The sequence below is a fragment of the Xenopus laevis genome, chromosome 4S (genome assembly GCF_017654675.1).
Source record: "Xenopus laevis strain J_2021 chromosome 4S, Xenopus_laevis_v10.1, whole genome shotgun sequence".
NCBI lineage: Eukaryota > Metazoa > Chordata > Amphibia > Anura > Pipidae > Xenopus > Xenopus laevis.
Genome location: NC_054378.1, coordinates 39,997,617 through 40,022,463, shown reverse-complemented (window position 1 = coordinate 40,022,463; position 24,847 = coordinate 39,997,617). Strand labels below are relative to the sequence as shown.

Sequence of the window (24,847 nt, the reverse complement as noted above, 5' to 3'; positions counted from 1 at the left end):
TTACTGGCTTGTAGGCAAGTTTTGGTTGCATAAAAAACAGGTGTACTGCCAAAATGAGCCTCCTGTAGGCTGCCAGTCCATATAGGGGCTACTAAATGGCCAATCTCAGTTAGGGTTGCCACCTGGCCTGTAAAAATGATAGTTGATCCCAATGTTATTAATAGGGAAAAAAGATAAATATATAGGAAGGCTGGTATTTTTTTCCGGAAAAGGTGGCAACCCTAATCACAGTCCTTATTCAGCACCCCCAGGAACATTGTTCATGCTTGTGTTGCTCCCCAATTCCTTTTAAACCTGAATTTTGCTCACGGTAAAAAAAAAAAAAAAAAAAGGTTGGGGACCCGGGAAGTAAAGCATGCAGCCAGCACTGCTTCTCGTTTACTAACACTATCGGACACATTTTTATTATGCGAGCTCAGCTACACAAGACTGATCAAAATTAAAGATTGGTTCATTTGGGTTCCTATAAATGTCCCCAGAGCTAGTACACGAGCCGCCATTTTGATTTCGCAGTGCCAAAAGTATCATCATTTGCTGGAGGCGTCGGATTGTGATAGATGTGTTCGATTAGCGGAGATTAGGCGCAGGCAAACAATCCTAATAGATTGATTCACTGTCTGCATCCATCTACAAGGATTGAGCGCCATCTAATGACCGGAAGCTGCGAGCATTTAGTTCCGGGTCACAAACATGGCGCAGGCTGTACACATAAAGGAGCAGAAGTATGACAGGCAGCTCAGGTACATTGCATTGGGCTGTTGTGTATCATATCTGACTGGTTTCCTATATTGTAGATGTGAGGGCCTATACTGCAGAGTAGTTTTGCTGTTCTTTCTCATTTAAAGACCGGTCCGCGCTGAGAGTTAGGGTGATGTATAGCTGCAGTAAGGACACGAGTCAGCCCTATCATATACTGACAGCTGGGACGTTTAGCGCTAGGCTTCTATAATGTACAGGCAGCGATAAATGTTCGACCCGGTGTACACATGTCGTACTGGCATCTGTTAGTTCTAGGTAATACGCTTGATCTTTTGAACATCCATAATGCTGACATGAAACATTATTTTATACTAAGGGCTGGTAATTCTGGTCGGGAGCCACAGACTACCCGGCCGGCCACGTCCACGTCGCGGCCGTGCGCAAACGGGGACGCGCGCGCGCGGCCTTGCTTCCTTAGCTGTCATACCTTATTACCTTACTTTTGCAACCTCCTCAGCATCAGTGGTGCCTGTTCTGCAACCTCTCTCTACCAATGTTCTATCAAAGCTCACCACAGGTATCCAAAGAGAAAGTCAGCTTTAGAGCTTATATATATATATATATATATATATATATATATATATATATATATATATATATATATATATATATATATATATATAGTGGATAATGTACCCCCTACTGTAATTTATAAAGATATGTCACAGAGGAGTTATGAAATTTATAAAGATATTAGAAGTCACCTCCTGGCCTCGTGCTTTTATACATGTCACATAACTATGAGGTGACTTCTAATATCTTTATAAATTTCAGTAGGTGGTACATTATGCATTATAATCTACATTTTGTGTGAAATGTCGGGAGGGGGGTGTGGGGATAGGCGTCCAATTCTGGTCACCAGCGTCCCAATCGGCTGCACTGGCGTCCAGTTTGGGCGCATCGGTATCCAATTTGAACGCGGTGGCATCAAATTCGGACACGCGGCGTAAAATTCGGCGGCCGGGGATCCCTGTTATAAACGGCGCATTCTGACGCCAGAACGAGCCGTTTATAAGGATATAATTTACAGTCTGGTCCCATAGGGAAATGACCAGACTGTAGATTATATAGTGAATAAAGTACCCCCTCTTGTAAAATATAAGGATATTATAAATTACCGATGAGTTTCATGACCATATAAAAACACGAGGCCGAAGGCCGAGTGTTTTTATACAGGTCATGAAACTCCGAGGTAACTTCTAATATCCTCATATTTCACAACTGGGGGTACTTTATTTAATATAATACACAAGTTTTAGTGAGTCATGTGACAGAAATGACATCAGAACTCACCGTTTATAACTGATGACATCAGAACTCACCGTTTATAAGGATATAATTTACAAGATATTCATAGCTTTTGTGTATTATATATAAATAAACTGATTTAAATTACTCAGTCTTCGGAAAACAAATCACTCCGAGTGCCATCCCGCCGACTATTTACATTCTAGCCCACGGGAAGGCAGGGGAGGCAGTTCAGGGACATAAGTCGCCTTGAAGAAGAGAAGATTTGTCACCAGGCGACTAATCTCCCCGAATCTACGCGTGTGTCTCTGCCCTAAAAGTTGTAGTAGCAGTATAATAAAATTATATAACCTAGATTTATATGATAAAATGCAAGTAATGTATATCCCCTTTCTGGTGATACTGACCTTGTAGAGCTTGTTTATTGGCAGGTTATGGGGTGACCATGGACAGGAGGCGCTGGAATCTGCTCATGTTTGTCTAATAAATGCAACTGCCACTGGTACTGAGATTCTGAAGAACTTGGTGCTACCTGGTAAGTGATGAGAACAATAAAAATTTTCAATATTCATAGTTAACAATACAGCAATCTTCAAATGTTCATATAGTTACAAGCAAATAACAGTACAATGCAAGAGGGCGCTGTTTATTTGGGTGTTCAGGTGAGAATTGTCTGGCAATTTCAAACAAATTCACTTATTCTCACCTTATGTAGCAGCAATGCAGAGTAATATAACCATAATCATTGTGTGGATTCAGTGTTATCAGAACAAATTATATCATCAGGAATATCGCTTAAAGGGGTTGTTCACCTTTAAGTTAACTTTTAGTATGTTATAGAATGGCCAATTCAAAGCAACTTATCAATTGGTCTTCATTATTTATAGTTTTTTTTTTTATTATTTGCTTTCTTCTTCTGCCTCTTTCTAGCTTTCACATGGGGGTTACTGACCCTATAAAAACAAATGCTCTATAAGGCTACATATTTATTGTTATTGATACTTATGATTACTCATCTTTCTATTCACTTCCTCTCCTATTCATATTCCAGTCTCTAATTCAATTCAATGCTTGGTTGCCATTGCTGATATTGCAAATTGGAGAGCTGATGAATAAAAATTGAAATAACTCAAAAGCCACAAATAATAGAGAATGAAAACCAATTGCAAAATGTCTCAGAATATCACTCTCTACATCATACTAAAAGTTAACTCAAAGGCGAACAACCCATTAAAATTGTTTAGTTGTGTTTTTGACATCTACAGGAGGCCAATGTCAAATGCACGTTTCTGTTCCAGTGGAAAATATGAGGTCGGATGAGAGACTTTTAATATTCTTTATATAGTACAGACAAATTCTTCTTTATAGAGATTGTACAAATTTTTCATCAGACCCTGCCCCGTTGGAGCTTAAAGTCTAAGGTCCCTTTCAAATTCACACACAATATGAATTTAATCACGAACCATTAATCTGCCTGCATTTTTTTGGTGTGTGGAGTCCCCAGAGGGAATCTCACATAAGTTCTGACCATTTATGCACTTGCATATTAAAATATCTTGTACCTGCTGTCTGAGCAGCTCCATTTTTTTTATTTGTTCAAGTTTTATTTGAACAATAATAGCAGAAACAACTGCAATTACATGTATAGTACATGTATATAGTACAGCGGTGCATTAACCAGACATTCAACATTAGTTTAAATGCAATTACACAGTTTCCAGAATCCACAACTGCCAAATGGAAAGATGTTGTTAAACTGTACCATTCTTTCTGGCTATTAAATGTTCTATTGCCTGTGTTTCTTGTATTGCTTTTCCCCATTCAGGTTATGTGGGGGGGGGGATTCATTATTTCCAGTGTTGTACTATAAGCCTGCGCACATGAAACAGCAATTTAAGTACTATTTTGGATCCAACTGTATCTCAAACCCCAGTAACTTAGTGATTCTCTCTTGTATTGCCGTCCAGAATGGTTTTGGAAATGGAAAAATGTGTCTGGCATTGTAAGAGTTGACAAAAGCTGTTCAAATACATAGTGTGTCATTCCTGTAGAAGTGGTATAAGAGGTTAATAGAATCAGAATCGTCAAAGTAGGATCCATTAGTAAGAAATACCTTAAAGCAACACTGACTGTTTTATATGGTGTTAGGGATGAGTGAAATATTTCAGCTTGTTTCGCAGAGAAAAAACATCCATGGATAGTAAAAAAAAAAAAAAAAGTATGACACCCATTGTCTTCATTACCTTTGGCGGCTTTTTTGGCAAAGCAAAATGGGTATAATTGGACCATCACTTCAGACCAACTGGGTGTACCATACAAATTTAAAAAAAAATATGATCTTAAAATCTTTTGTGGGCTGTTCTTTTAATACAGGCATTGGCTTATTTACCATTGTGGACGGGAACGTTGTGACTGGGGAAGATGTTGGTAACAAGTAAGTACTTCACATATTGCTCAAACAATTGTTGTTTATAGCTGAGATATAATGTCTGAGCCTTTATGGACCATAATTGTGGGTGCTGATAACTGCACTTGCTACTGTACCTTATCTTTTATATAACAGTGTTCTTTTGAGGGCTTCCCCTTGATTCATAAGTTTTTTTGTCCTTGATCTGTAAAGACTAGCTTTTCTGGTCTAAGCCTTCTGTTGGCATTGTTGCTTGAGCATGAAAATTCTGGAACCCTTGATACAATTCTTCAGATTGTCATTTAGGGGCAGATTTATCAAGGGTCGAATAGGAAATTAAAATTTTTGAATAATTTCTTGGTCAAAACTCACACATTCGCATTGGGAATAATGCAAACTCGATTCGAAATTCGAGATTTATCAAACCTTTACACTGGGAATAATTAGAATTCAACTATTCACCCCCTAAAACCTGGTGAAGTTGATGTATAAGTCAATTTGAGAGGTTCAGTGACCCATTTGAAGATGTTAATAGCCTCAATGACATTAGAGACATTTAGAGAAAAAACTCGATTCGCGTTTTAGTCAAATTCTAATCGAATTCGATTCGAATTTTCAAGTCTGTAAAATTAGTTCCAGTTTTAGACGTTCATATTTTTTCATAAATAACCTCCCAATCGAATTTCAAGTATAATGGAGTAAAAAAAATTCACTTGAATTTGAAATTCAACTTTTGATCAATGGGCCTTTCAAAGTAAAGCACCTTCTGTCATGTTGAGGGTTACCTTTCTCATCAATCTGCACAATAGTATTAGTTATGTCACTCATGTCATGTCAGGGCGATAGGAGTAATTTCTTTCACTTAGTGACTAGGAAGTGACTATCCATTTTTGGTATCAGTGTTGTATTGTGACGCTTTACAATACAATAGGTAACTTATAAAAAGGCCACCCTTTAAAATGTGTTTTAAAACAGGTACTCAATTGCATACGTGCAGTTGCCAATAACAACTAATAGGCAATTTGATATGAGTTGTTCACTATAAGTTAAAAATTAAAAAAGCAACGGTCTGATAAGTTGCAATGGGTAACTACCCTTGTGCAATTTAGCACCCATGAATCAGCCCTTCTGAACAGCACATTGAATGTGTCCTAATATACAAAAAATAGGGCAAAAAAGATAACAAACTGTTGCACAGCAAAATCCTTTATCCCGCAAGAATGGTGCAGCATTTTACTTTCAAAATTACAGCAATTGTTCTCCTCAGTACCCAAACAACAGAAAAACACATTTATTAGTTTCATCATTGTGGTCACAAGGGGGTGATGTGCTTGATGTAACTGGGCTGCACCTGATTCATTTGTGTCTATTTCACTTAACACAAATGCATGTAAATTTTGTTGCAAATTGGATGTTATTTGATGGAATTCTGTCAGACATAATGGTGTTCAGCGTGCAAATTATTTCTGCACCCAGTTCTTTAGCCACAAGTGTGCAGCACTAATTGAAATGGTCATGAAGTGAACCCTGTAGCGTCCACCTGTTTAGGAGTTGGTGGTAACTGCAGGGTTTCCCTACGTCCATAGGCACAGCAGAACTCTATTTGAAACAGAAGGCAGGAAGGACTGAGCAGCACTAAGTGTAAACTATATGGAAGTGCAAGGAGCACATTTTGATCACACGTTGACACCTTTAATGAAAAGGGCTTTACATATAACTGTGGGGAAATCTGTGGGACTGTAGCTGTATTTGTGGATGAAAATTAGCCATACTGTCATATCTGTAAGCAAATACTATGTCTCTGTTCACAGTGGCTTTTATGTTCAGTTTAAAGGAACAGTAACACCAAAAACTGAAAGTGTTTTAAAGTAATGAAAATATCATGTAGTGTTTCCCTGCACTGGTAAAACTGATCTATTTGCTTCAGAAACACTACTATAGTTCATATAAACAAGCTGCTGAGTAGCAATGGCGGAAATTGAAAAACGGCTATATGGCACAGGATAGATAATGGATAACAGATAACATGTTCAACAGAGCTTATCTGCTGTGTAACTTGAGCCTTTTCTCATTTGAATGGCTGCTCCCATTGCTACACAGCAGCTTATTTATATAAACAATAGTAGTGTTTCTGAAGCAAACACAGCAGTTTTACTAGTGCAGGGCAACACTGCACTATATTTTTATTACTTTAAAACAATTTAATTCTTTGATGTTACTGGTCCTTTAAACATTCCTCTTTTAGAAGCAGGGTTTATGTTTGAAACCGTACAAAATTGTGCTCCGGCAAGGGGTGAAGCCTGTCTCTAAATAAAGTTAGTGAAATGTAATGATTTTATATCTTTCTACTAATAAACGTTTGCTTTCTCTCTAGCTTTTTCCTTCAAAAAGAAAGTATTGGAAAGGTAAGGTCTTGCTACAGTAGATAGCTTATATTTAAAGGAGAACTAAATCCTAAAAATGAATATGGCTAAAAATGCCATATTTTACATACATGTACATGCATACATTACACATGGGCCTTGGCATCAGATTTCTTTGTCTCCGATCAAACCTATATGACATACGCCAGAAAACCAGAATAAAGCATCTATGCAACACAGAAGGACAGGTTAGAGGAATTCTCTCAGACTGTTATTGGTTTTTACTCAACCTGCCATCGGACTACAAATACCCCCACATAATAAAATGGGAACAAGACTTAAAGGGATACTGTCATGGGGAAAAAAAAAAATCCAAAATGAATCAGTTAATAGTGCTGATCCAGCAGAATTCTGCACTGAAATCCATTTCTCAAAAGAGCAAACAGATTTTTTTATATTCTATTTTGAAATCTGACATGGGGCTAGACATTTTGTCAATTTCCCAGCTGCCCCAAGTCATGTGACTTGTGCTCTGATAAACTTCAATCACTCTACTGCTGTACTGCAAGTTGGAGTGATATCACCCCCCTCCCTTCCCCCCCCCCCCAGCAGCCAAAGAAAAGAACAATGGGAAGGTAACCAGATAATAGCTCCCTAACACAAGATAACAGCTGCCTGTAAGATCTTAGAACAACACTCAATAGTAAAAACCCATGTCCCACTGAGAAACATTCAGTTACATTGAGAAGGAAAAACAGCAGCCTGCCAGAAAGCATTTCTCTCCTAAAGTGCAGGCACAAGTCACATGACTTGGGGCAGCTGGGAAATTGACAAAATGTCTAGCCCCATGTCAGATTTCAAAATTGAATATAAAAAATCTGTATGCTCTTTTGAGAAATGGATTCAGTGCAGAAGTCTGCAGGAGTAGCACTATTAACTGATGTTTTTTGAAAAAAAACATGTTTTCCGATGACAGGATCCCTTTAAACATTGAGCTTACCCCAGAGCAATGGCAGGATGTACAATGCACACTTACAGGAGCCACCAGACCTATTTGTTTTCTTTAGTTTAGTTCTGTTTACTACTTAATACTGTCACGTCACTTTCTTTGGCGGACCAATACCCCATGATCCCTAACTTGCAAGCCCAGTAAACCGCCTATTTAATACTAAATATGTCTTATTTTTGGCACATAATAATTGTATAAGAACATGTACTGTGAGTTATACATTAACAAATTTGCATGACTGCCATTTAAAAAAAAAAAAAAAATAGACCTGAAAGAGAACTCAGACCTGTTCTTGTTGAACCCAGAGAACAGATAGGAAAATAAACACTGTTTTCAATTACAACTACATCGTTTGAAAACCATTAATATTTTTGCTTATAGTTACTTTTTCTTTCATTAGGCAAAGAACTGTTTTTGGTGGAAGTTACTTTTAATGATGTTTGACTTTTTTACTGATCATATATTTTGACTGCTATATTACACATGCATAGAGAACCAATAGGGATGATTTAACCTAAGTTTTAACCTAAATTTATCTTTCATCTGATAATTCGGAACATTTATTAATTTGTCATATTTTTTTCAAATAGAATCGTGCTCAGACTTCCATGGAGCTTTTACAAGAATTAAATGATGATGTTACTGGCAATTTTGTTCCTGAGGTTTGTAAGATTTTATTGAATTTGTATATTATCCTTAGCCTAGCTGCTTGGTTAAGGTCAATGCAAATGTTTTTATTTTAGTAATTATTTACACAATCCACATTAATTGTGGTGCTTTTTTGTTTGGAATATTCCCATTTACTAAAACCAGATTCCTCCAAAGTGCATGTTGAACATGTCCTGTAGCATTTCTGTTCAATTGTGTACATGTAGTTGGTATTGTTCCCTCTAATCTTATCTAGGCTATATACATATTTATATATACATACAAACATTATCTTCAGCTGGCCTCAAATTTTGTGTGTGTGTGCTCCCGGCTTAAGCTGGCCATAGACGCCAAGATCCGATCGTACGAATCCTCGATTTGTACGATTTTCGGACCGTGTGAGTAGAGTCCCGACATTTTTCATCCCACGGAGATCGGATGTTTGGTCAATCGGCCAGGTTAAAAGATTTCTGTTGGCTGACGATAATTTCTCTGTATGTATTGCTGATCGGACGATTTTCAGTGAGAGACAGTCACTAGTTTTTGTTGGACATAACTTTCGTACGATTGCTTCATAGGAAACTGTGTGTGTGTGTACACACACACATTATATTCAGTGCCATCCCTTTATTATTTATCACCAGTACATAAAATACTGACATGTTGCGGATTTCTACAGGAGCATGTCACTATCTGGTTCTATTCAGGGGTGTTTCTGGGGCAGCCTTTCAGATTCCGCTCCCCCTCACACCAGGAGCTTACCTTTCCAAGCGCATGAGTGGGTTGAGGCAGAGACGAAATTCTGATTTAAAAATTGGAATTTTAGCTCTTTAAGTTACAAGGAGCAGCTTTTTGCTGTGGGCTGCGCCTGAGGTGAGTTTCTCAACTTCCCTCATGGCAGCAACGCCCCTGGTTCTATTTTCAATCTTTATAGATCTAATTACAGACATTCCTGGATGTTTGGTCCAGTGGAAACATTAGAATTAGAATAACACTGATGCATCTTCTCAAAACAGCAGCAAGTGAAAGTGGCTATAAACATGATAACATTTCACTAAAAAGATTTTTGGCACATTTGTAAAGAGACCGGATGGTGTTATAAAGTGAGAGCAAGCACTATACTTATGTCTGATTATGGATTATCTTATTTTTTTCTAGCTTTTAAACATTTTGCACATTGCCAGTATAACTGTCATAAAGTGAGATGATTTGAGATCTTATCACAATGCAGAGAACCTTGTGCAGAATAATCTACATCCATTTTTTTATTTTAGAACATTTATTGCAAACAGAGACAATGTTAAACCTAATTAACAATAGGGTATATCCACTTTTTGTTTTCTTTTCTGTTTACTACAATTTTCTTTTACATAACTTTTCCAATGATTGTATAATTTTCTCCTCATATAGATTCTATAAACTGTTAAATTTGATACACGAGAACAACAAAATAAAAATAGGGTATATCCACTTTTTTTTTTCTTTTCTGTTTACTACAATTTTCTTTTACATAACTTTTCCAATGATTGTATAATTTTCTCCTCATATAGATTCTATAAACTGTTAAATTTGATTCACGAGAACAACAAAATAAAATACTTTTAAATATGTAAGCTTAGAAGAATGATAGAAAATAGAAAGCCACTGGAAAAAGAATCACTTGTGGGGAAACTATACGTTTTGTGAAATACTGCACTTTAAAAAGACCCCAGCAGGCAATTTGATGACTGTTTATTTTCTCCAGAGCCCAGAACAACTTTTAGATAAAGATCCATCATTCTTTTGCAAGTTCACTATGGTGATCAGCACACAGCTCCCGGAAAGGTTTGTAGCTCATCCACGTTTGCCAATACATTCACAGTAATTGCTTGCTTGCCAGCATTCATTGCTCTGCTTATTCCAGCACACTTCTACGCCTGGCTGAAACACTCTGGGATTCCAATATTCCACTATTAGTCTGCCGCGCATATGGGTTTGTTGGCTACATGCGGATTATTGTGAAAGAACATACTGGTAAGCATATCTTTGTACTGTGTTGAAAAAAAATAAATATATATATATATATATAATATATAAAAATTGCTGCCAACTGTCTTTAACTATTGGTCCATAGCATAAATAGAATTGCCACCTATCGGAATCCTGTGGTTTAAGGTGCTGGAAGGTTCTTGAATGTGGATATATTGGGGTATATTCAAGAACTTCCTGAATTTTTTTTAAGAGAATTTGTAGTTATATTGCCTTCTTGCTTTTTTTTTTTTTTTTAGAAAAATGTTAGTGGTGATTTAATTTTGACTTTCTGTTACAATACAGCGGTGATCCCCGACCAGTAGCTCATGAGCAACATTTTGCTCTTCAACCCCTTGGGTGTTGCTCCCAGTAGCATCCTTCTTTTTGAATTCCTGGCTTAAAGGAAAGCTTTAGTTGTATAAAAAACATGTATACTGCCAAACAGAGCCTCCTGTTGTCTGCAAGCCCACATAGGGGGCGACCAATACCCAATCACAGCTCGTATTTGGCACCCCCAGCAACTTTTTGCATGCTTGTGTTGCTCTCCAACATTATTTTATATTTGAGTGTGGCTCATGGGTAAAAAAAGGTTGGGGACCCCTGCAATACAGGTATGGGATCCATTATCCAGAAACCCATTATACAAAAAGCTCTGAATTACAGACAGGCCGTCTCCCATAGACTCCATTTTATCCAAATAATCCAAATTTTTTAAAAATATTTTCTTTTTCACTGTAATAATAAAGCAGTACCTTGTACTTGATCCAAACTAAGATATAATTAATCCTTACTGGAATCAAAACCAACCTACTGAGTTTTTTTTAATATTTACATGATTTTCTTGTAGACTTACGGTATGAAGATCCAAATTATGGAAAGATCCGGTATCCGGAAAACTAGACATTTTAATTGTTTAGCCAGTTTAGCCAAAAAAATCCCCGTATAAGTTCCACCTATGGGCTGCATTTCCCCAACATTTTCTCTCATGTTCCAGTGATTGAATCTCATCCTGACAATGCATTAGAAGATTTAAGGTTGGACCAGCCATTTCCAGAGCTGAGGGAACACCTACAGTCATATGATTTGGACCACATGGAGAGAAAAGTATGCACATACTTTGTTTAGTTTATTTTTGGGGGGCTTTCTTATTCCTATGTTCCCAAAGTGCTAGAAGCAGTGAAGCATACCAAGCCTCTGGGTAATAACGTACTTTCAACATGTGGGGGTATGTTGGCTTAGCCATCATTCCTTCTGTTATGGTTGCAGTTTCAGAACAAGACATAGTTTTGTGTTGTAATTTAAATTATTTTTTAAGCAAGTATTATAATTGACCAACTATAGGTTTTAAAAAGGATTTTATATGATAAAAGAGCTTGCCCAGTGTTAATCTACTGAATGTAACCCTGAATAAACTGCTTTTCATGTCTAGTATAACAAGCATATTCTCTTTGGCTGGAAGCAATTTCAAACCTTTTTTGTTGGTAAAAACTGAAACATGTTCCCGCTGTATGCCATTATAGATTTGCTATTATTTTAGAAGCAATGGATTTTAGGAAGTTATGTAATTCCTATCTATACATTAAATTGTTTGCTCTGCTACAGGCCATTTCATTGTCAGAAATGTAAAAACTGGTTTTCTTTTGATTATATCTATTCTCTTTTAGGACCACAGTCATACTCCATGGATTATTGTAGTAGCCAAGTATTTAGACAAGTGGCGCAGTGAGGTATGAATATTGTTTGCCATGTATCTCTGGACTCGCATTGAGAAAATGCTGTAGAATTCTGGTATCATTGGCTCCTTTACTATCCTTCTTGTTGCAGAATGGAGGCCAAATGCCAAAAAGCTACAAAGAAAAGGAATCTTTCAGAGATCTGATCAGACAAGGTATCACTCTCTCTCTCTCTCTCTCTCTCTCTCTCTCTCTCTCTCTCTCTCTCTCTCTCTCTCTCTCTCTCTCTCATGCTCTCTCTCACTCTCTTTTTACAAGATATGACATGTTCAGTTGTGTTTTAAATACATTTCAATATCCACCAGGCATACTGAAGAATGAAAATGGGGTTCCAGAGGATGAGGAGAACTTTGAGGAAGCTATTAAAAATGTGAATACTGCATTAAATATTACAAAGGTATGAAGGGGCTGCAATATCCCTGTTAATGATGTGCATTTACATAATATTCTGGTCATGTGACCCAGCTGCACTGCAAAATAACTACTTGTGCGCTGGAGCTAAACTACCTGTCCCTATGCCAATCATGGTGATACAGTGCTGGGACCAGCCCTCCCTCTCTGATATCATCTCTGATGTCACCATAAGGGATGGGTTTAAGGGCCGTAGTATCACTATTCTTTTTTTTTTTTTTTTTTTTTTTTTTTTTTTATATAGCAGTGTCTTTCTTCTTACAACCTGCCATGCACACTATTGTATTTTAATGATCTCTTGATGGTGAACTCATGAACATGAACATTCACCAGTACAAGAGAGGCCATTAGCTTGGATTTTTTAAGATCTCCTTGGAGTATCCCTTGCTTCTGGTTTGATTTTTTGGTCCGCTATTCTTTGGGAGGGTAACAGTGTTAACGTAGCCTCTATCTTTAACTATAATGTGTTTGACATTGGAGTAGTGGAGTCCAGACTAATTAAAAAATAAGCTTTCCAAGCCTGGTGAGCATCAAGTTTAAACTGCTGCGTTTCTCACACATTTAACGCCAGTGTCCCCAAACTTTTCACAGTTTGTCACTGGTGGACTAAGGTTAAACGTTACATAAAGTGGGTGAGGCCACCAACATAGATTTTACCCATGTAATTTCATTGGTTTATTTTTAAACTGCTTATTGATTTAATTCAGTCAATTTTTCAAACCAACACAAAGTTTGTTCTTAAACTTCCCTTTCTAGTTTGATCATTTTCATGGGGTTTTGCTGCCAAGGTTTTGTTTTTATGCTAATCTATTTTTTCTCAAATCCTGTTTAGGTTTCCAGTAGTGTTGAGGAGATTTTAAATGATGATCGCTGCACCAATCTTACACATCAGGTAAAGAGCTTTTTGAACTTAATTTGTCCACCTATCAGATTGAATAGAAGAGATGGTAACGCTCCCTGGTTAATCCATAGTCAACTTCATTTTGGATTTTGGCTCGAGCTGTGAAAGAGTTCATGGCGATGGAAGGGAAAGGCAATTTACCTCTTCGAGGGACTATTCCTGACATGATTGCTGACTCTGACAAATTCATAAAACTGCAGAATATGTAGGTTTTTTAAATATATCTTTAGAATATGTAGGCTTTTTAAAAATTTCTATAAATATAAAATGAATTTCTTGAATTCATAATTCCATGTTTAGATATCGTGAGAAAGCCAAAAAGGATGCTTCAGCTGTTGAGAGTTGTGTTTCCAAACTCCTGCAATCTGTAGGCAGAGTAAGTATAAAATATCCTCATATAATCCTGTGGCACAATCATAAACCCAAAATGAGCATCTAGAAAGTGCATGAATAACTTAGTTTAGTTACCTATTACAATTTCAGATTCACATTGTTATACTAGTTTGATAAACATGAAAAAGAGACCTCTGCTCAAAAGCTTTTCAATACACATTTATTTTTTTTTAAAAAAATACTACTTAAAAGTTATTTGTAAATGTAATTGCTTTTAAAAGCAGTACCTGTTTATAATCTCTTTGCTACTGATTCTGATAAATTCCTCTTTCAGTTGCATATGCATTTAAAAATAAAGTTGTTAGGAAATAAAGTTTTTGGTTGGAGAACCTGTTTCAGTATATTTGTTATTAATGCAGTAATTGTCTTCAAGCATATCTGTAGACAATAATATTAAAAATCTGATTTTGACCACACTCATCTATTTCCAGCCTCCAGAGTCCATATCTGAGAGAGACATTCGCTTATTTTGTAAGTTGACATCATCTGTTCTAACCGAACTTTGTTCTGAAGTGATTGGTTATTGTTGTGCCCTTCAGTATGATATGTTTACAGTGGAAGGTCTTTTGGTATAATCTTGTGCCATTTTAAGTCAATACATGAAAGCGTGCAAATAAAACATCACACCTTTGTAACTGTGTGACCCTGTAAACTTACACCTTTCAGTCTAAATACAGAAGGTCTCAGGAGAATCTACTACCCTGTAGTAGGTTTTGGGTATTTGAAAGGAAGAAGTGTGGATTAAAGGGAACTTCATGTATTACAAAAGATTAAGAAACCAGGAATGCACCAAAGCCATTATTTTTGTATTCAGCCAAATACCAAACTATATCAGAACTTAAATTTACATGTTCAGATTGAGGGAAATAAAAAAAAACATTTTATTGCTAGGGTCCAAATTACCCTACCCACTATGCATTGATTTAAATAAGAGACTGTAATATGAAAAGGAGAGTCCTGTAATAGAAAGATGAGTAATTAAAAGTAGCAATAACAGTGCATTTGTAACTTTACAGAGCATTTGTTTTTAGATGGGGCCAGTGACCCCATTTTAAAGCTGGATAGTGTCAGAAGAAGAAGGCAAATAATTCAAAACCAATAAAAAATGAAAATTGAAGACAAATTGAAAAGTTGCTTTTAGTAGAATTTGTTATTCTATAACATACTAATAGTTAATTTAAAGGTGAACCACCCTTTAGAGGAATTGTTCAGTATAGAAATAAAAACTGGGCAAATCGATAGTATGTGCAAAATAAAAAATGTTTCTAATATAGTTAGTTAGCCAAAAATGTAATCTATAAAGGCTGAAGTGACTGGATGTCTAACATAATAGCCAGAACACTACTTCCTGCTTGCAGCTTCCTTGGTTTCCACTGATTGGTTACCAGGCAGTAACCAATCAGTGACTTGAGGTTGCATGCTGAAGATCAATCACAACTCACTGAACAGTTTTGTCCCATGTGGTCCCCCTTAAAGTCGTTGACTAACTCAGAGCTAGAGAGCTGAAAAGCAGGAATTTCTGTTCAACATCCGCTTACTCCAGCCTTTATAGATAACATTTTTGGCTAAGTAACTATATTTGAAACAGTTTTTCTTTTGCACAGCCTATCTAATTACCCAGTGTTTTGTTTTTACACTGAACTATTCCTTTAACTACTTTATTTTCCGTGATGTATTGTAGTAAACATCGTCCTTTTTAATGCTGTTTATCTCTAATTTACTGATTTGATTTTCTTTACTTTTACCACAAAGATATTCCTAACTGTGATTTCTGATGCAGGCAGGAACTGTGCTTTTCTTAGAGTTGTCAGGTGCCGATCATTGGAAGAGGAGTATGGCTTGGATACAGCCAAAAAGGATGATATTGGTAAACAAATGTGTTTAATGAAGTTAAACATTAGGGCAAACTTGAACAATGTTCACTTAGTGCTTGTTACTTAGTTAAATCGGGTTGAAAAAAGTCCATCAGGTTCAACCCCCCCAAATGAAAACCCAGCATCCATACACACACCCCTCCATACCCTCACATAAATTCTATATACCCATACCTATACTAACTATAGAGTTTGATATTATGTCTGTCCAAAAAATCATCCAAGCCATTCTTAAAGGCATTAACTGAATCAGCCATCACAACATCACCCGGCAGTGCATTCCACAACCTCACTGTCCTGACTGTGACGAACCCCCTACGTTGCTTCAAATGAAAGTTCTTTTCTTCTAGTCTAAAGGGGTGGCCTCTGGTACGGTGATCCACTTTATGTGTAAAAAGGTCCCCTGCTATTTGTCTATAATGTCCTCTAATGTACTTGTAAAGTCTAATCATGTCCTCTCGCACGCACCTTTTTTCCAGAGAAAATAACTCCAACCTTGACAGTCTACCCTCATAATTTACGTCTTCCATTCCTCCAACCAGTTTGGTTGCACTTCTCTGCACTCTCTCCAGCTCATTTATATCCCTCTTAAGGATTGGTGTCCAGAACTCTACCACATACTTGTACCTTATAAATGATTTGGCTGTCCCAGCTAACTTGAAAGCTTTAAAAGCACGCCTTTTCTTACCCACCTCAACACCAACACTTTGCAACGATGTTCCATGCTTACAAGGGGAATATACTGATGCATACTTTATTTATTAAGCAACATTTTAAAGTCTTCCCATTTTTGTTCCATGTTTAACCCTGTGAAAAGCATCTTCCACTTAACATGTTGCAGAGATGCCCTTATAATGTCAAAGTTTGCACATCTGAAATTTAGTGTTTTAGTTGCTCCTTTATAGAATTGCTTCTGCAACAGAATCTCAAAGAAGACCATATTATGATCACTATTCCCTGAATGCTAGAGATGAGTTCAGTATTATTAGGTATCACCTAAGACCCAAAAAAGTTATTCCAAGAAGGTTCTTGAACAAGTTTGAATAAAAAGTTGTCATTCAGCGTATTTGTGGCTACCTATGGTCCAGTAATGAGTGTGCTGTGCCATTTCAATTGACATTATTGTATGAGTTGCAAGAAATCCTTGTACTTGCCTTTAGTGCACTATGCTCTCACAGGCTTTTCATCTTACCCCTGTGGAATAGTGTGCTAGTGAGCGGCATATAATGGATTCCCATGTGCCACCTACAAAGATTTGTGCAGGATAGCGGCAAGATCATTTACACTTATACGATTGGGAAGAGAAGCACATTGTGGGTAAAATGGACATTGTTTTGCCTATTTTTGCAAGTTTCCAAAAAGAGCTAATGAACCCTATGATTTGCTGATTAGTAGTTGTGTTTCTCTTAGGTTTCTTTAAAACCAGTGCATGACTGACCCCTACTCAAAACACTCAATCTCTCTCTAGCAAATACTTTTGGATAGATTTGATCAGTAATACTTGTGTGTCTTATCAAGGCAGCACAAGGGAGTTGCTGAGTCCGGTGCCCATGTGCCTGAACAAAGCAATGTTGAATACGCTTGCTCCCCAGATAATTAAGGTGTATTCTAATCAAACATTTCACCAATTAATGTATATTACTTTTGTTAACTCTTTCTAAAAATCTACTTAATATTTCATAGATTATTCTTTTTATGTTTTGCGTGTAATAACAAAAGTTACAGTATATGGAATTAAGCTATTTATAATTTTGTGTAGGGGGGGGTATATATGCTACGTCAACTCAAAGTGGAAATGTGTATAATTTCTAACTGACCAAATTTTATTCTCAGTTTCGTTAATGGAGAATCCAGACAATGAAATTGTGTTATACCTGATGCTCAGGGCTGTTGACAGGTTTCAGAAACAGCTTGGCAGATACCCAGGTAACTGTTAAATCATGGATTTTTAAATACACACAAAATCTTACACAACCTACAATTGCATATATATATAAATAAATACACAAATGAATAATACTGTATGATATAGGTTAATGACCATGTAGTGTAAAGTAGTTTAAAACCCAAACCATGAAAATTATAATAACAATGCTAAAATAGAACAAACTATTTGGAATCAATTTAGTTTTTGCAACATATACATGTATAGCTTGTATTGTGCTGACGGTATTTGGCACAGCCTATATGTATGTATATTTAAACTAGATTTCACTGTATGTGACCTATCAGTCTTAGATGAATTGACAGATCAAATAAGTAATATGTTCCCTCAGGTTACAGAATGCCATTTAGCATGAAAGGAAACATATTTATTTTGAAATATTGGTGTCTGTGGAGCACACTATCTAGCTTGAGCACCTGGTTTAATTGAGTTACTGTTTATCCTCCAGGCATTTACAATTACCAAATTGAGAGTGATATTGGAAAACTGAAAAGTTGCCTTAATGGTTTGCTTCAAGAATATGGTCTATCCCTGACTGTGAAAGATGAGTATATCCAAGAATTGTAAGTTTCCATTTTATGTCATGCCATTTCTCTAGTACTGAATGGTGTTTTGTGATAAGCTATTAAAGAGTGTACAGCCATGAATAGAAACATAAAATTTAAGGAGAACAAAAGCCTATGAATACTGTAGGCTATACAGGTATAGGACCTGTTAACCAGAATGCTCGGGACCTGGGGGTTTCCGGATAATGGATCTTTCCCTAATTTTGATCTTCATACCTTAAGTCTACTAGAAAATCACATTAACATTAAATAAACCCAATAGGCTGAATTTGCTTCCAATAAGGATTAATTATATATTAGTTGGGATCAAGTACAAGCTATTGTTTTGTTATCACAATGAAAAAGGAAATAATTTTTCAACATGTAGATTATTTGATTATAATGGAGTCTATGGGAGATGGGCTTTCCATAATTCGGAGTTATTTGATATTTTTTAAACGTTATGCCCATGTTGCTGAGCTATATTCTAGGCATCTTTGGCTAGGCAAAAATTCAAAAGGCTGTTGTGACCATAGTTCCTACTTATAGTATTGAGCGGAGTAGCTACAAAGGCCATTTTCTTTTCTGACTAGAAGTTAGACACAGGCATGCACACAGTAGAAAATACTCACCAAGCACTTAGACCACTGGTACAGTTAGAGCTGAGGTGCGAATGTGCTTTGCCCTTGGCTTAACTCCACTCTTTGTAGCTACACTCAGGCCAGTGCTGTGCCTGTCGCAAAGCTGCAAATAAGAGTGGATACTCTTCTCTCTACACAGAAGAAGGAAAGAGTAAGGTTGAGATCCGTGTGCCCTTGCCCTTAGGCGCTGTGCAGTCTGTGTCAGTCCACTGTCCACTAGCACACCATTAGTTGCCAATGTTTTGGCCTCCTTTATCTGGGTTGCACTAGATAAAGTGTCTGCACAGTGAACTGTGTAATAATTAAAGCTCTGTGCATCAACAACTTATACAAGTATTCACCTGGCCTTTTGTTACTCTTTTTTTCAAAATGTACCAGTCAATAGTGCTGCTCTTTTGAAAAGAGCAAACTGATTTTTTTTTATATTTAATCTTGAAATCTGGCATAGGGCTAGATATATTGTCAGTTTCTCAGGTGCTCCCAGTCACATGACTTGTGCTCTGATAAACTTCAGTCACACTTTACTGCTGCACTGCAAGTGGGATTGATATCAACCCCCCCCCCCTAGCAGCCAACAGCAGAACAATTGGGAAAGGAACCAGATAACCACTCCCTGGTAGATCTAAGAACAGCACTCAATAGTAAAAATCCATGCCCCACTGCAACTTCAGTAACATTGAGTTGGAGAAACAACAGCCTGCCTGAAAGCAGTTCAGTGCCAAGTGCCGGCTCTTTCTGAAAACACATGACCAGGCAAAATTACCTGAAATAGCTGCCTACACACCAATATACACTAAAAAAATATATGCTTGTTGGGTTAGGAATTAAATTTTACATGGTAGAATGAATTATTTGTAGTGTAAACAGTGTAATTTAGAACTAAAAACTACCTTCAAAGCAGGATTCAACCTGTGGGCAAAAAAACCCTACCCCCACCCCACGTAGACCCCCCTCTCTTCTCCCCCCAGGGTAACTACCCCCTGGGGGAAATGCCCCATACTCCATACTTACCCCTCATCGCAGATTCTTCCAGCGAAGTTCCACACATCCAACTTCTGCATCCTCTGTAAGCTGACTTATGAAAACAGTAAACATTTTTTAATTAAAGTATATTGGAGATAGATTTCTTTTTCATTAAAGAAAGTAAAAATTGGATTTTATTTTTTTGCCTTTAACTGAATTAGAGAACAACTAAGGCAGAGAAAAATATAATGGTAACTGTAAAATGCTACATTCTAATCCAACTGGTATATTGCACAGCTGTACCCTTCTACCCTATTTAAAATATATACAATTATTAAATAATTTGGGTTTTTTTATGGCAGTATCATGGCATTTTCCCACTAGCTTATTTCAGTGGGTGGAGAAATGCCTGAAACACCCTCATACCTAAAAAATACTGCCTGACATGAAAATGCATGTATGAGCCATTTCAGGGTCACTAGCTGTGACAGGTGGTATCAATATGTTACTAAGTTGGGTGTTTATCAGTTGGAGAAATCTTTGCTACTATGCTATTAGCCTAAAGATATGTGCCCTGATTAAATAGTATGCCAGTGGTCTGGGTTTAGCCAGTCATAGCAGGAAGAAAAAGCAAGAAGTTATACCCAGTGATACGAGTACAATTGAAGGCTGATTTCCCCTCTAGTTAGCCTCCTGTGCTCTTATTTACTTTGTCTCCTTTGCCCATGAACATGGAATGATGAAATTGCTTTAGACAAGCCATTTGTAGAAAGTAGGTCAGCAGCTATAGGCTCGTTCAACTCCTGTCTGTTGGCCCATGGTGACATATTTTACTTTTCTATTTCAGCTGTCGATATGGAGCCGCAGAACCTCATACAATTGCTTCCTTCTTGGGAGGTAATATTTCATACATGTATTTTTAATTTACTGTACTATTATCTTTAATGGTCCTTCCATTAACGCGCTTTCTCTTTTTCAAAAGGCGCTAGATATTTTGCACTTTGCCCTTGCCTGCCCTTAATATATGAGACTGTATTTATTTAGTTTTTATTCTTGCATTTTTAAGAGACAAACTGTTTTTAACAAGGAAAACAAATGGGAAACATACATTCTATTAACAAAATAAGCAGCAGGAGAACCTAGGAGAGACTTTCTAAACCAGTGATCCCCAACCAGTAGCTCGTGAGCAACATGTTGCTCTTTGACCCCTTTAATGTTGCTCCCAGTGGCCTCCAAGCAGGTTCTTCTTTTTGAATTCATGGCTTAAAGGCAAGCTTTAGTTGCATAAACAACATGTATAATGCCAAACAGAACCTCTTGTTGGCTGCAAATCCACATAGGGGCTACCAATACACAATCACAGCACTGGAGAACTGAAAGCCCCAGGATCTTATTGCATGCTTCTGTTGCTCTCCAACATTATTTTATACTTGAGTGTGGCTCATGGGTCAAAAAGGTTGGGGATCACTGTTCTAAACAGATCTCTCTTTAATTGGCCTCATACTGGGCCAGCCTGTTGGTTTGGAAACCACTGCTTTACAAATGCAGGTAAGATATTAACGACCAGATCAGTAAGATTCAACATTATACGAATGGCTATTCAACAACAACAAATGATGGTGGTTTTGATGCTTCATCAATAAATAGTAACTTGGTACAGGAAGCTGTTACCTTACGATAATGGATTATTTGTATCTGTGTTTCTGTTGAAACCAAAAAATTGGGCAACAGTGGTATGGAAGTAGGAGTAGAAGGGGGATAGATTTAAAGAGAGGACTAGATATAAATTCACAGGAATGGTTGGGAAACAAAGTATATTTTTCTGGGGAGGAGACCCACTTCATTCAGGAGTTGGGTGTCAGATGAATGATCCAATATATCTTATAGGGGGGCTCCTTTTGCCAAGAAGATGTATTAGAGCTCACTCTATTAAAATAACCAGAAATCATGTCTCTCTACATTCAGAATTTGTGCAAAAGGCAGTTATTTTGTTTGTACTGGAATCAGTTTTTTGAGTGAGCTTTCATGTCTGGCATTGAACTAAGAGATTGGTGAATTGCTAATATGGTGCCATTACTCTGCGGGATCTCTAAATCCAAATCACAAGAAGTGAATATGTGCCAATGTGTTTTTTTGGGCAATAAATACCACCACATGAATCGAATTCTACAAGGAGGTGAGCAGAAACCTAGACCTGGTGGATGTGAAGTACTTTTTTCTTAAGCACTTGATAGTATTACTAATTTAAGTGGCCTTTCTCATATTATTTGTAGGAAATATATAACAACAAGTGTGATTGTAACGCTGCATTAATGGAGTACCACAGGGGGGGTCTGTAGTTGAACCTCTGCTTTTTAAATTGTTCATCAATTACTTTGAGGTTTGCATTGTAAGTAATATAGGTTCCATGCAGACAGTTTCCGGCATAGAACCTACATTACTTACGTGCCAACCTCCTGTGGTTAAAGTAGAACAGGGGACAAGGCAAATGGGCATATGAAGCTCAGCATTGATAAATGCAAGGTTTTATGGGGAGTTTTTGTGCATAGCAGACTTTGCAACTATATGTAGCCCAACAAAAGTACATTGACTCTAGGGATGAAAGCAGAATTTTGCCTCTTATTAGATCTTGGTAAGACCTCACTTTACACATAGATGCAGAGCAATTCTGGTTGCCAGTCTGTAGGAATGACATCAATGAGGTAGAAAATGGCATATTTGTGCAACTGAACTGGTAAAAGTGATGGCACTATGAGTATGAAGAAATAACTGTGAAAGTGGGATTTGTTTTTCCTGGAGGTGTTTGCAATAATTTCAGATACAATATTACAAATACAGCAATTTAGTCAAATAGTGGAGAAACTTTTATTCGGACAGATAAACAAAGGGCAAGATACTGCCCAATTGAAAGGATGAAAGGCTTTTTTCATGTGAACGCATTTCGTTTTTCAGCTTGAGGGAGACGAGGCTGTGGAATTTCCCTTAAAGCCATAAATGTCTCTCGGAGAGGCAATATATATCTATCTATCTATCTATCTATCTATCTATCTATCTATATATATATATATATATATATATATATATATTTATATATCTATCTATCTATCTATCTATCTATCTATCTATCTATCTATCTATGACTACAGTTATATTTGTATATTTTATAATATGAAAAAAATGAAAGCCTTTTTTTATTGAGCTGGAGACATCTACATTTTTCGAGATTGCATTAAACTACCGGTTTAAGAACAAATGTTTTAATACTCTATACAGGTTCTTAAAACAGTCGTGCACAATTAGCAGGAGTTTTAAGATTAGCCACCCTAAGCCTTGGAAACAAAAAGGGCAAAAAGGAAACAAAAGGGTAAACATTAAAGTCCTGGCCCAACGCCGCCTGAGGCAACAGCAGTTGCTGCTGCCCCCCCTCCCCCGGAAATTCTCTCTCTTAAAGTACCAGGAGCAGCATTTTTGCTGCCCCTGGTACCTAGTGGGGTGCTGCAGCCTGAGGCGACAGCCTCAACTTGCCTCATTGGCGAAGCACCCCTGTTAATGTAGATGTACATGGTCTGTCCTTGTCATTTTGATTGTGAAGTAAAAAGCACTTATTCAGGCTGCTGTAATAAAAACTCTCTGTTGTTTTGTTACATTTCAGGTGCTGCTGCTCAAGAAGCCATTAAAATAATAACCAAGCAATTTGTTATCTTTAATAATACATTTATCTACAACGCCATGCTTCAGACCTCTGCGACTTTCCAGCTCTAGCTACATTGTATTATAGGTGTAAATGCATTTTCTTTATAGCAGTTTTATTGTCTGTGACTTCCTTAACCTTGAATATGTTAAAATATTTTCTTTTGATATTTAGAAAAAATAAAAAACCCATAATATGGGCACAGTTATGTATAAGAATTGATAACAATGAGTCATTTAAATAAAGCATTTTGAATGTGTCTAGAATCTGTTTGTTTATTTGTTCCATCCTATCCTTACACATATACAGAAAAATGCACCCTAGTAAAAACAAAAAAATAGTGTCTGCATTCTTCTTTACACACTCAAACATTCACTGTATCAATTGAAAAATATTTCAATCATTTCTTTCCTTTGAATCACTGAACTAATATTTAGTCGTATAATCAGTGTTTCTGAGAACTGCTGCACATCTGTGTTACATGGAGTCCACCAACTTCTGGCACCTCTTACATTCCACAATTCTTCTGCATTTCTTGGTTTTGTCTCCGAAAAAGCATTTTTGATGGGACCCCTTAAGTTTTCTATTGGATTAAGGTCCGGGGATTGGGTTGACCACTCCATAACGTCAGTCTTGTTGGTTTGGAACTAAGATGTTGCTCATTTACTGGTGTGTTTGGGGTCATTGTTGTCCATTTCAAGAACATTTCCTCTTCAGTATAAGGCAACATGACCTCTAAGTATTTTTATATATTGAAATTGATCCATGCTTGCACCACCACACTGTTTCACAGCGAACTGTGGCTTTAATTCAGTGTTCAGGGTCGCCTAACAAACTGCAGCCTCTAGACCCAAAAAGAACAATCTTGCTTTCACCAGTCCATAAAATGTTGCGCCAGTTCCCTTTAGGCCAGTCAGTATGTGCAATGGGGCTTCTTGTCGATAGCTTGGCTTCACATAGGTGTCTTATAATTGTAACAGTACTCTAACTTTAGACCTTCTTTGATCTTGGAGCTGATCATTGGCTGAGTCTTTACCATCTTGGCTATTATATCCATTCAAATGGTAGTTTTTAGTTTTTCTCCACGTCTTACAGATTTTGTTTGCCATTTTAAAGCATGTGTGATCATTTTAGCTGAGCAACCTATCATTTTCTGCTCTTCTCTATATGTTTTCCCCTCAACTTTTTTATCAAAGTATGTTGTTCTTCTGAACAATGGCTGGAACGACCCATTTTACTGCGAAAAAAATGCACTCTAACCAGTGTGCACAACATTTGCTGCCTTCCTTCCTTCTTTAAAGGAGAA

General features: G+C 37.1%; 1 protein-coding gene across 1 annotated transcript; it reads left to right on the top strand.

Moving 5' to 3' along the window:
• Positions 1 to 642: 642 nt before the first annotated feature.
• On the top strand, positions 643 to 23,793 carry nae1.S (NEDD8 activating enzyme E1 subunit 1 S homeolog; the record flags this gene model as incomplete). The annotated part of the gene is given in 20 exon segments (NM_001091183.1): positions 643 to 740; positions 2,439 to 2,542; positions 4,381 to 4,441; positions 6,789 to 6,819; positions 8,377 to 8,448; positions 10,179 to 10,258; positions 10,338 to 10,447; positions 11,439 to 11,548; positions 12,109 to 12,171; positions 12,269 to 12,332; positions 12,483 to 12,574; positions 13,421 to 13,480; positions 13,561 to 13,694; positions 13,790 to 13,865; positions 14,314 to 14,353; positions 15,663 to 15,749; positions 17,590 to 17,682; positions 18,150 to 18,264; positions 20,698 to 20,747; positions 23,503 to 23,793. Coding segments are annotated over 20 exon segments (1,602 nt in total). The 3' UTR covers positions 23,613 to 23,793.
• Between the last annotated feature and the right edge of the window lie 1,054 nt (positions 23,794 to 24,847).